The 17,179-nt window shown below is 56.6% G+C and overlaps 1 protein-coding gene across 2 annotated transcripts in view; it reads left to right on the top strand.

Moving 5' to 3' along the window:
* The window catches only part of LOC144729611 (uncharacterized), a 76,927-nt gene that overhangs the window by 18,296 nt on the left and 41,452 nt on the right, over positions 1-17,179 (top strand). For both annotated transcript variants that reach the window (XM_078609993.1, XM_078609992.1), the window contains exon 2: positions 10,805-12,693. In XM_078609993.1, the coding sequence (XP_078466119.1) occupies positions 10,821-12,693 (1,873 nt within the window). In that variant the 5' untranslated portion in view covers positions 10,805-10,820. The remainder of the gene's footprint in view (positions 1-10,804; positions 12,694-17,179) is intronic.

Genomic DNA, 17,179 nt, shown 5'->3' on the forward strand with positions numbered 1-17,179 from the left:
GCGTGCCGTGGATTTTGGTGTCGGCCAAGCTTGGTGATGGCGCGGTGTTATTTCAGACTTAAACAATATTCGTGGTGACCGAAACGGGTTCGTTACGCTTGTAATCGCTCATCGCTTGGTTTGTTACGTTGACAATCGCAGCTTCGAGGTGCCCTCGCCAGAAATCGGGTTTTTCGGACGACGCGTCCGGCGCGTTTTCCTGGGGTCCCACCGGAACGCGTTCGATTTTCGCTCTAAACGTTTTTGCTGCGAGCTTCTGCAGGAACTGAAAGGTCTGACAACCGTACCAACCAACGCGTGGCCCAATGCTTGAACGCAGAACCCTTTGTATTTCGCGGTTTTATTGAGGTCGTTGTTGGTGATTTAAGCGCTGATGACGATGTCATCCAGAACTTCCTGAGCGTTCAATCGAGGGAACGGTGGCGCTGTGGTTAGGGTGCTGCGCTATGAACCCGGTGCCCTGAGTTCCGATTCCTGGCCACCGCCAACAACGCTATCCAACGACGTCCGAACTGGCCTTGTGTCTTGCCCACCTTGACCAACACACGCTGACCAGCATGGTGTAGGTAGGCCGTCATCCGTTACTGGATTTATCAAGGGGCTTAACCCATTTTTATTATTAGAAGACGAAAAAGGAAATTCAATTCCTCCATAATGTCAACACCTTTATTTTTTTCCCTCCCTTATGGACGGATTGCAAAGTAGCAGATCTGTCAAAACAACCCATTCAATTCCACTCTACTAAGCCAGGGACACTTCATTACGTCCACAGACCAGATCAAAATAGGGTTTTCCACGCGATCCATAAAATGTGGGAAGGGGGCAGCACATTCTGAGCCACGTGCTCGAATGACGAGGTGATTTGGACAACCCGGTAGCAGAGAGAGGTAAGGAAGAGTTGAGGAGGAGGCGAGGTGGCGAGGGGCTTGTTTGTGTGCGCGAGGCATGCACCAGTTATTAGTTTTTAAGGCCGAGTCTATCTAGAGGAGGCCCAGGACCGGTTCTGATCACTCGCCAATGATGTTACAAGTGGCTGGAAATTTACATAGTGCCAGCAGACTAACAAACCACTACGCTACCACCCCTCAAAATACAAGACAAAAGCAAAGATCCCCCATATAGCCTCGGCAGTTGGGGCAAGCACTGTTAGCGGGCACCTATGACAGCTGGCAATGGCACACGAGGGGGTGGGTGGCCAGCACCACCCCCGGCCGCCTTTGTCTCCCGAGTGGCGACGTTTACACGCCGCACCAGGTACACATTTGAGGCTGAGACGACCTACACACATGTATATACCCATGCGCGTGCACACACACACACGACTAAGACACGTTATCACCCAGCCCTACTTGAACCCTTAGATACTGTCGGTGCAAGTGCTGTTAGCGGGCACCTACGATGGCCGTGACGTGATGTGCTGCCGGTGGTTGTGCGCCGCATGCAGCACGTGCTCGTTTTAGGGCCGAGCGTGACCACCTAATGACTGGGGTCTTGAACGTTCACTTAACGGCGCTCGTGCGACGGTTCCTCTGCAGCCTGCAGAACTGAACATTGCAACTCGGGGGAGGTGGAATCGGTACGTGAATATTTCTTGGGTTCGGGTTTGCGGGCCTAGTGCGCCGACCACCAAGCCATACGGAGGCCACTCCTCCAGCGACGCGCTTCCTACCGGTAACGGAGACGGCACGTGTGTGTGTTTGCTGTTCTCGAAACAGGTTCACATATCTCTTCTTCTTGGTTCTTTCGGTAAAGTCATTTAGAATGGAAAAAATTAAATAATTAAAAATAAAAACATGATAAAATAATTCTCACGACCTTTCGGCCATCTCAGGTGTCGAGAAGACAGACCTGTTCTGTCTTCTCGACAGACCTGTTCTCCACTTGAGGACGGCTGCTTGCTTTGTGGCCGAAACGTCGTGAGAATTATTTTATTATGTTTTTATTTGTATTTTTTATTATTTTATTATTTCCCTTCTACGTGACTTTACCGAAAGAACCAAGAAGATGAATACCTGCAGTCACGAAAGCTTTAAATTGAAAGGTTCACATATTTTATTTATTGTTGTCATTTCACGATATTTGCGCTCCGTCCATGATCGAACAGAAACAATGCTGCGCTTGGCAGGTGTTTAACCGCCGCCTGCTTGGCTAGCCCGTAGCTTTTAGAGAGGTTCTGTGCAAAACCCAAAACGGACCTGTTGGGGGGTGGTGGGGGGGTTGGGGTTTAGTGTTTCTCTCCAAAGAGGATGCAGAGCAGCCTCCTTCTTGAGTCAAGGGAGCTGATGTCAAGCGACGGGCAGAAAAATTCAACGAAACATCGAGAGAGAGAGAAGACGTTCCCGTTTAGAACACCCCCCCGGGTGTGCGTCGCTCTTTGAATTTTTATTTAATCGTTGCACCCATAAATCTTATTTTGGTCACACCCATAAATCTCTCTTTCCCCCCCCCTCCTCTGCGTCTTCTAATTAAATAAATCCATCCAGAATATTCTCTCCGCCTCGTGATGTGGGAGGAACGAAGTTGTGAGTTCGAGTCCATGTCGGAGTCGGCGGCGGAGGGGGGGCTAGCTCAGCCGCTGTATCTGCGGTGGCTAGGAGATGTTAACTCCGTCGCCTGGTATGCAGGAGGTCGTGGGTTCGATTCCCACCCTTTCACACCTCCTGTGTGTTTGGTGTTTGCATATCTCTCTGCCCCCCCCCCCGCCCCATATTTTATAATCGACACGCGTTAAGAGTATTTGGCTGCTATAAATTTCCACCTGATAAGCCACTTGGTTGACCTATCCTTTGTGGCCAGGTTGCTTCTGAAAAAGAGCTGTATAGCTTGGTGGGTCTTACCCGGTAAAATAAAAATATCCCTCCGTGGTCTATAAGTACCACTTTTTCCCTCTGGAGCGACTCCCCTGTCATAGAAAGCTGGAATTGCCACCCCTGGCTCCGGCTAACCGATGAAAATAAACACTTCCCCGTGCTCGCTTGAACCAATTTTTAAGTGGTTAATATTTTGATTGAGAGTCAAATAAATCGATTTTTCCACAATCGTTTTTCAGAATGGATAATCAATTTCCGAAGGTCGCGGGGTCGAAATGATCCGGCGGTAGTTTTGACGGGGATTGAACCGGTCGGTGGGTGCACGCCAAAGTTCCAACCGCACGGAGCCTTCGACTGTGATTGGTCCACCACGGTGAGCATGGTGAATGGGAAGGATTACGTAGAAGTTGTCCATATCACGTGCGGTGCTAGGAATTCGAAAGGAGCATGAGCTTAAAAATGATTTTTTTCTTTCAGTCATAGCCCAGGTTTCGAACCTATTCTCTTCAAGTCATGCTGCCTATGTAGGTGCTTCAGCGCACAGCCACCAACATCCACCACCAGAATCGGATTCTTTATTTATCCTGCTCTTTTTCACAGATGTCCAGGAGGGGCTGGTCAGAAAGTTGCAACAACTAACAACACAAAAACACAATCGCGTTGCAAAGTATAGAAAAGGTTAGCAAAAATTTTTGAAATTAACAACAGAAGTACAATACTGCTACGGTGGCGAGATGTTAACTGCCTCGCCTGGTATACAGGAGGTCGTGGGTTAGTTCTCGACTTTGATGCCTGCTCTATATTTGGAATTTGCGTGTCTCTCTCTCCGTGGTTGCGTAGATTTTTCTCCGGGTCCTCCAGCTATTCCCTCCCACAGTTAGAATCGACACGCATTTCAAGTAATTTGCCTGCCGGAAATATCTTCTCCCCGTGGTCGCGTGTCCTTCATCCGCACCTCCGATTAGCGCGGTTGGCTACGAACGGTGCGAAAGCAGTTGTACAAAACCACCACCCATCATAATCGTTGCAGTCCCTTCTCGACTCGCCCCGACCGTCGCTCTTGACAGTGTCCACTTCGCGCCGGCGCAGAGGGGCCCCTGTGGAGAGGCGCACTCCGACCCTTCTAAGAGAAACGCAGCCCATACATAAAACAGAGGGGGCAGGTCTCTCCGCCACCAGGGCCCCTCTCTCGCAATGCAGTATTTATGGCTGGAATATCAACGCGAGCCCGGCGGGGGGGGGGGGTGGCTTCGTAGAAACATAATGCAGAGCGAGGTCCCCACCATGTGTGTGTGTTTATGGTAAGTAGCGGTTAGCGCTGCGCTATGAACCCGTTGTCCTGAGTTCGATTCCCGCGCTCACTGCCAACACCGGTGACGATTATCTGAACCGGTCCTGCGCCGTTTCCCAGGTCAACTCGGTCTCGAATGAGTACCTGGTGCAGTGTGTAAACATCGCCACTGGGGATGTGGTCCTGGCCACCCACCCCCTCGTGTGCCGTGCTGGCCTGCATCGGTGCTCGAACAGGACTTGGCCCAAACAGTCTGGGGCTAGCCGGGGGGATCTTTGTCTTTGTGTGGCCTGGAAGCGCTGCTGCTGCCGCCGCCGCCGGCATTGCTAATCAGCGGCAGTAGCCGGCGACAACTCTTCGCGGTCGAGGGAGATCGCGACCCGTTCTCGTCCGTTCCAGGAATGACGTGAATGGCTGTGCCGAACAACGCGCGCGTTCCTCCCCGAAAACATTGTCAGAGCCGCGTTTGGCACGACCTACGCGAGATCCTACGACTGACCTTCCTCGCTGCGTCACGCGGCCACAACCTCCCCTCCACCTTCGGCCTCGCGCTCACCCTCGCCACCTCTCCTCTCCTGCCAGCCTCCCCCTACCTCCTCACATCTGTCCCCCCCCACCCACCCACGGTCCTCTGTGTGCAGTCTATTGAGGTGGAGCATTTGCATTTAGACGCGTTTGTAAATGCAAGCCGGTGCCGCTGCCGCCGCTGCGTTGTGGCGCGCGGTAGAGAACTCCCCCGCGCTCTCCGCTGGCCCCTGGAGCGGTGAGCTGCGTGCGCCCTCCTGGGCCGCGTAGAAGACCCCGTGGCGGCGTGGCCCCACGAACGGAACTGCCGGGGGGAGGGCCCGAGGCTCGTATCCACACCGAGATACGCACATGTGACCCTCCCCTCCCCCTCCTCCTGCGGTCCCCGACTTGCTGCGGTGTCTGTGCACCTGGTAGTCTCCCCCCCCCTCCCCGCCCGCTGATAATTGGCCGCGTCTCCACCTGCCGCGCAGGACCGCTCGGCAAACGCCGAATAACCTGCAGCCACCGTTGACCTTACTCACCTCTCCGCCCCACGGCCGCCTCCGCCCCTACTCTCCGCTGCTACCCACCCACACCAAAATCACCCCCCCACGCTCCTCAACCCTCCTTTTGTCCCATTGGCTAAAGAAAAAAAAAACATCCAAATAAAGCGGGGCACTAATTAATGTTTTTTTTTAAAGGCTGTGCCACTTCCGCAAATATTTTTTTTAATGGGGGTCATATGGAGGTTATGACATGAAAGTGCCGTTCTTAAACAATTGCCCCCTTTCTATTATGAAGATAATGTGCCGAGGCGAGCACAATGGGCCCCATCGGAGTTGCCCGGGCCGCTGCAGTTCCGATGAACGCAATTCTCGGGGAAGCAATCGTACGACAAATCCAACCGCCGTCTCGCCGAAAGCACGGGAGTGCAAAATATTCCCCCTCGCTCTTTGGTTGCGTTATGGATAGACTGGCCCCTGCAATAGTAATGTGGAATTCGCACCCCTGGCTCGAACATCGTCCTCCAACCCCCCTCCGTATGCGTGGAGGCGGTTTGGTTTAAAATTTGCAGGATGGTTCTTTTGATCAAACCACCTGGGATTTGCCCAGTCTCTCCAACTTTTCGAAGCTAAGCAGGATTTTGAGACCGGTTAGTGCTGGTTGTTGGTGGTGGGGGTGACCTTACACACAATAGGGCGTTATAGGCTGCGGGGCTATGTGGTGGGCATAGTGGAGGGGCAGTACTGCACAATGCATTGTGGTTACCATAGTTCTAATTCCAACAGCTATGCTCCCGGTCTTCACCAAACCACACTGACCAGCGTGGTAGAAGTACAGAATCCCCCACGACCACAAAGACAAAGATCCCCCATATAGCATTTGCAGACTGTAGGGGCAAGTGCTGTTAGCGAGCACCTATGAAGGCCTACACACGACCCACACACACCTTCCAGTGGTAACACTTAAGCGCGAAGATTAGCCTAAATATTGTACTGCTTTAGTCAACTGGACTACGTGAATGCCAAAATGATATCCACAGACCTAGAGTACGACTGCTGGCTAAATCGACAGCGGGTCGCGTGCGTGATACCCGGACGCACGCATGAGGCAGGGTGGGGGGCAACTTCCCACACTCGTGTGTGACCATTGGAGATCGGCCTCGACACTTGGGGGCAGATCACAAAATTAAATAAATAAATTTCATCCAAGAGATTTCTCCATCCCCTGCACCTCACCAACGTGGCCCCCTCCCCACCCTCAACCCGAGCATCCCTTCCCCTCCAATTTAGCGGCCGTAACATCCCTCCCGATAACTCCCTCTGCTTTGCCTGCCGCGCGCTGATTGATTGGACTCGTGGCCCGGCTGTTTTTCGAGGAAGAGTAGCAGCGGCAGGAGGAGGAGGGAGGCCGCCTGCATTTCTTTGCGCCTTGACGGTGGCGGTGAGAGCAAAGGGGACCGTTAAGTGGCAGCGAGAGCTGCGGCCGGGGGGGGGGGGGGGTCGGCACGCAGCCCTGATTTTAAATAGGACTTGACAAGACGTCCGCTTAGTGGAGGTCTTGTTGAACGGGCGCCTGCCCCCCTCCACCGCGCTACCGTTACCATCGGTAGCATCGTTATCGTGTCCCTGGATCTGTGTAAGACCGATAGGCCTCTCTCGCATGATTGTAGGCCTCTGTGTAAGCCAGTGGCGTGATGTCCGTGGCACGAGCCCTCAAATGGAGTTGCGGCCCTCCAACCTCCGTCACCCCTCCTTTTGTAGCCCCGTTTCCTGGGCCCCTTCGGCCCGTGTACCGCGGTGCAATTGCACCGCCTGCACACTCCCATGGCCATGTAATGTTCGTGCCGACCATAAAAAAAAACAACCCCCCCTGTCGGCTCGTTCTGCCGTCCTGCGCGTGCGTGTGTGGGCCGCCGCCGTGTGCTTTCTTGAGCTTCCCTCTGCAAGGCTTTGGAACGTGTGCAGGTGCTTGGTCCACTCGGCCTCAAATGCGAGTACCTGGTGCGGCGTGTAAAACATCGCCACGAGGGAGACAAAGGCCGTCGGGCGTGGTGTTTGCCACCCACCCCGTCGCGTGCCGTGCCGGCCTTCATAGGCGCCACTCGCGAACAGCGCTTGCCCCAACAGTCTGAGGCCACACGGGGGATCTTTGTCTTTGTGCACATGTGAGCGTGTGTATCTGTGGGGAGCGCGCGAGCACAGTGATTAGCGCACTGCGTTGCAAACCCCAGCCACTTGAAATCAATTCCCAGTTACATGGCTAACAACCAACGCAAATGATCTGAACCTATCTGAACCAGTCGCGAGCCCTCCCATAGGTCGACTCAGCCTTAAACGAGTGTATGGTACGGTGTTTAAAGGAACCGCAATGGGGCGACCATAAACCCAATCCTGCGTAACCCTTACCGCACCACTGACTTTTGTACCGTTCAGCCCTTAATAATTACTCGCTAACAGCGCTCGCCCCGACAGTCATGCAGGGCTACATGGGCCATCTCTGTGTGGGTGCGTGCACACGTGTGCGTGCACACGTACACGTACGCGTGCACACGTACGCGTGCACACGTACGCGTGCACACGTCTGCGTGCATGTGTCGTTGAGAAGCAAACGCGGTGGTTAATGCACCGGGTTCAGCTTCTGGCCATGCTCCATTTCACTGCCACACGGTGTCCAGAACCAGTGCTCGGCTTCCTCTAGGTTGACTCGGCCTAAACGAGCAAGAATCTGATGAGGTGTGTGTAAACGACAGCGCTGGGGAGGCAAAGGCAGCCGGGCATGGTGTTCGCGACACCAACGTGGCGAGATGTTAACTACCTCACCTGGTATGCAGGAGGTCGTGGGTTTGATCCAGACCCTGACGCCTGCTGTATATTTGGAGGGATGTTTCTCCGGGTCCTCTGGTTAATCCCTCCCACATTTGGAATCCACGTGCGTTTAGAGGGGTTTGGCTGCTATTAACTTCTTTGAGCTCTCACGTGTGGCCATGTCGCGTCTGAAAAAGTGCTGTACAACTCGGTGGGCCTTACCTGATAAAATAAAAATCGTAAAGAAAAAATATCGTGTGCTGTTCCGGCTTTCACAGGTGCTCACGAACGGCACTCTCTCCAACAGCCTGCACAGGCTATGGGGTGAGGGTGGGGTGTGGAGGGGATCTTTTTCTTTGACCTTTGGAGGTGCTCTCTAATAACACTCGATCCTAGCAGGGGGAGCTTTACGCTTTTGGCTTTGTGTGCGCTCGCTGCCGTACGCGCTCCGGGTGTCATCGTCTTTCGCGAGCCTCCGTGGAGGCCGAGGCTTGGCCACAGCTGGCCGGGAAAAACCCGAGGTCGGTGAGGCCAGGGCGGCTGATCGCTCGGCGGTCAAACGTGGCGTGGAAACGCTCCGTCGCGATGTTTCAATCGCACTATGGGGAGTGGGCGTCCGTTCGTTCGCTCGCTCGCTCGCTCGCCTGGTTGGTTTCCTGCTCGCGGTCACTGCCCCTTCATGGCCAGTCGGTCGCATGCTGGACATCCGTGAAACAGAGCTTCATAGCTCCACGGATTTCTTCTGCAGTCTAAATAAAGACTCTGATTTTGACAAGCTGCATCGTGCGACTATTCGCGCCCACCGAACACCGGAACGTGTGAAGACCAGTGACTCGTCGACTCAAGTGCTGTAACAAAACGCCAACCCACTAACTCAGGCGTTGAATCTGACACCGGCTCTCTCAATCGCACTATCTCGCTCACAAATCCACAAACTGGGTCACACTGTCAAACACTCGCTTCCTCAAATACCGACCCACACCTTCAAAGAATAATCCAATCACTCTCGTTCGACAGCAATCCAATCATTCACTCAAACATCACCTCACTCGCTCCACGATACACCCACTTACCATCCACCCACCCACTCACTCACCATTCCATCCACTCACTCACCACTCCACCCACCGACTCGCTCGCTCGCCAATCCATCCACCCCGCTCATTCGCCAATTCACCCACTTCCCTATCCACTCACCCACTCACTCACCAGTCCATCCATCCACTCATTTACCGGTCCACCCACTTGCCTATCCACTCACCGACTCAGTTCACTCAGTCATCGGTCCACTCATTCGCTCACCAATCCACCCCCCTCGCTCACTCACCAATCCACCACACGCCCGAGTGGTCACTTGGCAATCCACCCACTCGCCAAAGCACTCGGTCACCCACCCACCCACCCACACACCCACACACGCTCACTCACTCAACACTCCCCCACCACTCCGCTCCGTTCCGCTATCTCTCGCACACTGCCTCCCCCCCCCCCCCTTACTGGACTAAGTAATGGGCCCTGACAGAGCCGGGCGGTTTCGTCTGGCTCGTCTCCTTACAAGACAAACGGAATGCTCCTTCGCTCTTAATTCCCGCCACCTGTGCGAACCGCCCGCCCGCCCGCCCGACCCTCCTCTTGGCACCTCCCGTCGGCGCCCTCCTCCTCTGCGAGTGACGCGCGGGATACAGATGCCGGCGGGCCCCGTTAGCCACGCTTGCGTTCCGCTCGCTCACCGGATTCTCTGGGATATTGCAAACGCCGGCCGTCGCATCTGCATAGAGACTTTGCGTGCGTGCGTGTGAGGGCACTCGCCCTGTCTTAGTCTTGATGGCTAGATGGGGGGGGGTGGGTGGGGTCTTTGCCCATGTGGTGTGTTTGTGATGTTGATGCGCTGACACGGTAGTTGTGGCGAGCTGCGTTTACGATCCAGGTGCACCCGACTTGGATTCCAGGCCATGGCCTATATCAGTTATGATTATCAGAACCAGTCCAAGGCTTCCCCTCGGTAGACTCGGCCTGAAATGAGTACCTAATGCAAACCTCGGCAACGGGCAGACAAAGGTTAGCCAGGCGTGGTGCTGGCCACACCGCCGCCCTTTGCACCATGCTGTTCGCCATATGCGCTCTCTCTAACAGCCCTTTGCTCCAGCGGCCTGAAGAGGCTATACGGGGGTCTTTGTCTGTGTGCGTGCGCGTACGTGTGCGGCAGTGAATTAAGCTTGGCTATCAACAAGATGAGCCCCCTTCTTTCCCGGAGAGTCTGAATCAGCGGAAGGAAATTGGATGATTGATTGGCTGAGGATGCACCACGGAGAACATCTCGTTGGCGAGCTGTTAACTGCCTCGCCTGGTACACAGGAGGTCGTGGGATCGATCCCCACCCCCGATGCCTGCTGTATATTTGGAGTTTGCGTGTTCTCCCCGTGGTTGTGTGGATGTTTATCCGGGTCCTCTGGTTATTCCCTCCACATTTAGAATCAACGAGCTATCATTTGTGGCCAGGTCACCTCTGAAAAAGAGTTGTGCAGCTCAGTGGGCCTTACCTGGTAAAAATAAAAAAGCAACAGTTTATAGTTTTTAAGTACCCAGAGATATGGCCACACCTGACCACTTGCTCTTGCAAGGGGCTGCACATTCGTACACGGCACATGAACTCCGGTGCTGGAGGAATTAAATTCTAAATTTGTGTAATAAGAATAATCGTGTTTTACACATGGATGGCACCCAACAGCGGCGTGCACATTTTCTGACGGCGTCGGTACGTACGTGTGCCGCTTGCGCTGTGCCTCTAGCAGCAGGTAGGGCCATCGTGGGCGCTGGTGCCCGAAGAGTCTAACAGAACCCGCTCCCCCCCCCCCCCGCCTGCCACCATGTACGCCTCTCCTCCGCAGGGGCGCAGGCGGTGCGATGGCGTCAGCCCTGGCGGGACGCGCGCACGGCCACATGCAGAGCCCCCTGCTGCAGGTGTGGCTGGGCCCGCCCTGTGACAGCGACCTGCAGCAGGCGAGTAGGGCGGCCGCCGCCTCTGCCGCCGCCGCCGTCGCGACCGCGGCGAGAAGGGGCGACGTCGATGACTCGTCGCACTCGAGCGGCGTGTGGAAGACCTACCCCCTGCGCAAGCGGTTCTCGGCGTTCCGCTTGGCCGGCGCGTCGTCTGACGTGCCCAAGGGCGATGGCGGGCTCGTGCCCTCGCCGCCGCGACCCCCACCGCCTTCCTACCAGCAGCACCAGCAGCTGCAGCAGCGCGAGCGTGCGAAGGAGGGTGACGCCAAGGGGTTGAGCGCCGCCGACGTGGCGCCCAGAAAGCGCAAGGCCGCCGTCGCGCTCTTCGCGTGCGGCCCCCCGCGGGGGGCGGCGCGCAGGAGCCACAAGCGGCGAGGGGCTCCCAGCTCGGACGACGACGACGACGACTACGAGGAGGAGGAGGACGGCTACGACGTCGGCGGCTGGGCTGCCCGCCTGCCGGGGGTCCGTCGCCGCGCTCACGGCGGCCACGGCCAGCAGCAGCACGAGCCGAACCACCGGTGGCGCGGTTTAAGGGAGGCGCCCGACGACGGGCAGCCGGTGAGGAAGCGCCGGGTGGCCAGCTTGAACGCGGAAGCGCTGGTGAACCTGCTGCTGGAGCGTGACGACGACGACCTGGCACTGGCCGCTCCGTGCGCTCCGCAGCCGGCGCCGCCGGTGCCCGAGAGGCATCGAGCGATAGCCAGCGGCGGCAGTGGTAGTGGAGTGCAGCGGCAGCAGCAGCAGCCGCAGCAACAGCAGCAGCAGCAGCCGAGGGGCAGCAGCACGCTGGTGAACAGACGCAGCCCGTGCTTGGCAGCGTCGGCCGGGCCGGGCCAGGACTGCTCGCTGGCGCAGGGCTCCATGCTGTCCGAGACGGACGCGGCCTCCCTGCACCCGCCCGCCTCCGCCGTCACCGGCGGTGCCCCGGGAGTGGAGCGGGCGGAGGCCGAGGCGTTCGCCAACTCGCGCGCCGACGCCTGCAAGTGCCCCTTAGCCGCGATCCGGGACTGCAGGCGGCCTCCCGTGGTCGTCTCCGCCGCGCCGCCCATTCTGTCGGCGGCGTCGGCGGCGTTGGCGGCGGCGTCGTCGGTGTCGGGAGCCGTGCTGCAGAGCAAGTCCGGGGGCGACGGTGCCCTGGCGGCGCAGGGCGTGGGCTACCAGCAGACGGCCGGGACGCTGCCGCAGGTGCCGTGGAGCCCCCCGGCCGAGCCCCTGGACTGCCGGCGTATCGCGCCGCCGCCCCCCTCCTTCTCCGTCCCGTACTCGGGATGCTTCCTGACCGGCGTCGGCTTCCAGCCGTCGGTAACGGCGGGCGGCGTGGACTTCGTACCGGCGGCCTCGTCGTCGGCGTCGTCGTCTACTGCCGACGACGACGTCCCGCTGGACCTGTCGACGAAGCGGCCGGGCGCCGACCGGTCGCGCGCGGCCGACAAGCGCCCGCCGTACGATCTCGGGCCCGGGGCGCGGCCGCTCAGGACGGGGATGACCCTGGAGCCGGCGCCGACCTCCCGGCGCAATCGCACGCACCCCTCCCTGCTGGGCCCCCGCTTGTTCGCGTCTCGGCTTGCGGTGGTGCCGCCACCGCAGCCGCCCCGGCTACGGCCACAGCAGCCGCGGGCACCCCACGGCTTTGCGGACGCGATGGCCCCCTCCATGGCCTACGGCGGAAGGAACCTGAGCTACACGGGAACGTACTTCTTTGGGCCCGGATCAAGCCTCCCGCTGCTTCCCTGCCATCGCCAAGGGCACGAGCCTACGTGGCACGCGGAGCCAGGTAAACGCGGCTCGCCCTTTCGTGTTGTTTTGTTGTTTTTTGCTGCTGCTAGCTCGCCGACTTTTTCTCGCTAAATTTATCCTGCCGGCGACTTTCGAGACAGCTGCGGTGGAGTCTCGCGGGGGGGGGCTGGCTGCCCGGCTGGTGCGAGGCCGGGGTTAAAACGCCGGGCCAGCACCGCTGGGAGCTGTGGAGTTTGTGGGCATGCGCCCCCCGTGCCCTACCCCCCCCCCCCCCTCTTCAGGTTGCTTCCAACTCATCCGTCCACGCGTGGGGAATTCGTAAAAAAAAATGATGACAACTAACTGGTGGCCGCATTTTGCTGATGGGATTCAGAAAGTTGAAGCCAGAACGGGTTTTTTTTCCTGCTTTTAAACACACGCTGCTGTAAATGTTGATTCGGAATACTGATGGAACAAAACGTCGCTGCTGGTGTTGTTGGCGGTGGTGACATGGACATTTATTTTATCACGTATTTCTTGTCCTGGCCTTTCGCTAATTGCGCTTAAATTTGACCGAGCCTGGGTGGTTTAGTTCTCAATGAGTCACAGAGGGCATTTGTCATTTCCATTTAATCAATTGAACGGTACAGTGATTTAGTGGCCCCGTGTCAATCCACTGCTGGATGAAGGTTTCCCCACACTTTGTCGATCAAGGGGGTTATTCTTTTTTCGCCATACTTCATCACGCTGGCAATGTTGGTTTGGCGAAATGGAGGCTGTAGGTGGTGGCGTCTGGGGACGGTGGCGGGGGGGGTGGGTGGCCTGGTTGCTTCTATAAAATAAGTTAATACTATAGTGGGCTTTACCTGGTAAGATACAATTAGTTTAGTTGAATGTGTCTATAATTTTTTTTTGTGATTGGCTATACGTTGCACTCCCGTTTTGTGTCTTTGTATTTGTTGTTAACATTGTGACCTGCCCCTACTTTTCTAGCTCGTCAGATTCCTCCCAGGTTAAATAAATACTCTGATTAACTCATAAACTGAGCAGTGGAGGTCTTAGCCACTCCATCTGTGGAGGGAAAACTATCCTCTTGCCCGCCCCATCATTTGACAGGCTCTTTAATGATCCTCGGACGAATGAGTAACCAGCACGCATTTTCCTATTTTACGATCTGTAAATACGCTTGTCATGGCATTCTATGCAAAACCTCCCTTTACAGCCCTTGAAATCTTTTACACCATTTACTAAAACACAAATTAATAAGGAAGTCTCCCTCCTGTGGGCATTTGCACGAGAGTTCTTCTGCGTGCTCGCAATGCAGGTGAACCGGTGCCCGGGGTGACTGCGTCGTTTCTGCGCACCAAGCGCGCCTGATCCTTTGTGGTGTCGTCGGACCGTGCTGCGTGTGCGTGTTACCTGGAAGCGTGCGGTGGTTTCTCTCGTTGTAATAGCGAGTACGCGGTACATTATGTGTGTGTTTGTGGGGGGGGGTTAGAGCGGCAGTGTAGCTAACCTGGCGACGCGGGCTTGATTTATTACTCGTGGCCAACATCAATGACGATTATCCTAACCCAGGGGTCGGCAACCTACGGGCTGCTTCTTGACGATATGTACGTATGTACAGTATGTACTCAGATGCATTGTGGCTCTTGAAATACTGAATTTTGTACCGAATTGGAAAGAAATGGCTCTTCTTGTTATTTTGGTTGCCGACCCCTGTCCTAACCGGTCCTGGGCCCTCCCCTAGGTCGACTCGGCCTCAAATGAGCACCCGGTTCGGTGCGTAAACATCGCCACCTCGGGGGACAAAAGGCAGGCCCGGGCGTGGTGCTGGCCACCCGCCCGCTCGTGTGCCGTGCCGGCCTTCATAGGTGCTCGCTAACAGCACTTGCCCCTACAGTCTGTTACAGGCTAGATGGGGGCAGGGGGGGGTTTTGTCTTTGGGGAGCGGGTAGTGCAGCGGTTAATGCGCTACGAACCCTGCGGCCCAAGTTCGATTCCCGCTCACGGCCACCATCGTTGACCTGACGTCTAAGCCAGTCATGGGCCTTCTCTAGGTCCACTCGGCCTTAAATGACCAACTGGGGTGCGGTGTGTAAACATCAGCACTGGGGAGACGAAGGTGGCCAGCTGTTAATGGCGCTACCTCTGGGGGGGCGTTCCTTGCAAAACGCAAATAACATCCACGTAAAAAAAACATTGAAAATGTGTTTATGGTGAGTTTCCAAATTAATGGAACACACTGTATCACAGAATACACTTCCAATTGTGGTTTTGTATAGCGTACGTAACGTTCCTGTCTCTCGGTCTGTCTGTCAGTCTTTCTGTTGGTCTCTCCATCTCTTTGTGTGTATTTTCGTCTATCAATCTTTGTCTGTTGGTCTGTCAATCTGTGTCTCTCATCCGTTGTGTCTGTTGGTCTGTCCGCCTCCGTTTCGTGATGCCAGCCTGTCTGCCGATGCGTCCGTGCCTGCGCCGTCTGCTTTGTCGGTGCGTCCGTCAACCCGATTTGTCGTGCGAGTTTCGTCACTTTTGTTTCGGAGGGTGTGTGCGGTTTTCTTCCTCCTCTCTCCGGAACCCGGCAACAAAAAAAAACAAAGCAGCAGCAGCAGCAGCAGCCCCTTGTACACACGGACGGACAAACGCGGCGTAAAACCGGTGTGCGTGCGCGATCCTAACGATCTGCTCTTAACAAGGGTGCTCTGCGGTCGTCGAACAAGGATATTAAGTGCTTTGCTCTGCGTAAAAAAAAAAAAATTGGTGCTCAGCAGTGGCGATTATCGATGCCGACTGCTGCGGGCCCCCAGGGCTGAGTGTATCGATCTCCCCCCACCCACCCACCCACCCCGTGTCACCCCTGCCGACAGTTGGCAACGCAGGCGGCTGCGCAGATGCGTTCGACCCAGTGCCCACCCGGGCTTCGTGGCTTTTGTTTTTAAGCGTGAGCGGAGGTTGTGGTGGTGGTGGAGGAGGAGGTGGCGGCCAGGAGTGGTGGCAGTTCTGTTGGTGGTGTGAAGAGGTTTGGAGTGGAGGGGGTGGTTGTTGGTGGTCGTGGAGGCGATTAGAAGCTGTGTGGTGGTGGTTTTGTGGTTCGAGCCTAGCGGCCGCCCTGGTTAATACTGCGGGCATATCCAACCAAGAACAGTTGTCTGTCTACCTCGTGGTAGACGTTCGAGATCTTGTGACGTCATGAGCAAGAGCAGTCCACGTGCGAGTGTAAAGTAAAAAAATTACGTCGGCCGAATTAAACATTTTCACCTTTAAATTTGTTTTATTTTTATGAAAACACAGCAAACAACTCTCGCACGTGTCTTTCCGGTCGTACCGCGCGTCCTATCGGGCACGACGTCTGACGTTTCACTCCACGTCCCTGCTGGGAGCTCCACGCTTTTTGGCGGAGAAGCTCGCAGGGCGGCACTCGCGAAAAGCTCAGCAGGCGCCCGGAACAATGCCGCCACTTCAGATCCAGAGGTATAAACCTCCTGGATCTGGCAAGGCTGGCGGAGAGGGGGTGGGGTGGCCTACTCGGGGAGAGTTGGGGGGTGGAAAGGGGGCGGGGGGGGGGGCTTTTGGGTGGGTGCGGTTTGGGGGGGCGGCTGAATTGTTGAGAGCTTTGGTGCTCCCTCTATGGGAACTGACAGCTGTCATTGTCGCGTGTTTTGTTGGTTTTTTGTTTTGGTGGCCCCTCGTGGCCTCAAACCGGGTATATCCGCACCACTCCGCCCACTCCCACCGCCTAACCACCAACCCCCCACCTCCTCCCCGACACCCACCCACCCACACCACCACTCCTAGACACAGACGCTACCAACAACCAGCCTCCTCCCTCCTCCTCCGCCTGTCTGTCCCGACCTCATCGCCTCCTATTCCCAAACGTAACGACGACCCAGCCCCACTCGCATCCCCAAGTGGCACGGACGGACACGCACACGCGCGCTCGCTGCACAAAGAGCCCCCCTCCTCCCCCCGTGTAGCCGTTGCAGACTGTTGGGCTGAGTGCCGTTAGCGAGCACTCGATTACGCCCGCCGAGAGGGTGGTGTGGCAAACGCCACGCCCCCTCCCCCAGGCCGCCTTTGTCTTCCCACGTGCTGCTGCCTGCGTTGTGTGCGGCCGGGGATTGAACTCGTGTCGGCCGGGCTTGGTGGCGCGGTGCGTCTCCTCCCTTCAACCCCGGCGAACCCAGGGTTCGATCCCACGACCGGGCAAATCCGGCATGGGCTTTCTCCCAGGTCATTTCGGCCTTGAATCAGTTCTCGGGTGGGCAGCGCTTGAATTGTAAGCACCGGGGATACAAAGGCGGCTGGGTGCGCGTGCCGGTGCCCGCTTTTGTTTGCTGCGCCGACATTAATAGGTGCTCACTAGCAGAACTCCCCCCCTCGCCCCCCCCGACAGTCTATAAGGCTGAACAGGGCATCTTTGTCCCTTTGTTTTGTGTGCGCTCGCGCGCGCGCACGCCTCTGAGCGAGATCCCTACTCCCTCGTGACCCGGTCCCAAGTGCGCGCACACACCCAGCCTCATGCACAGACACATTTTCAACAC

Source organism: Lampetra planeri, chromosome 33 (assembly GCF_965212315.1).
Source record: "Lampetra planeri chromosome 33, kcLamPlan1.2.h2, whole genome shotgun sequence".
NCBI classification, from domain to species: domain Eukaryota; kingdom Metazoa; phylum Chordata; class Hyperoartia; order Petromyzontiformes; family Petromyzontidae; genus Lampetra; species Lampetra planeri.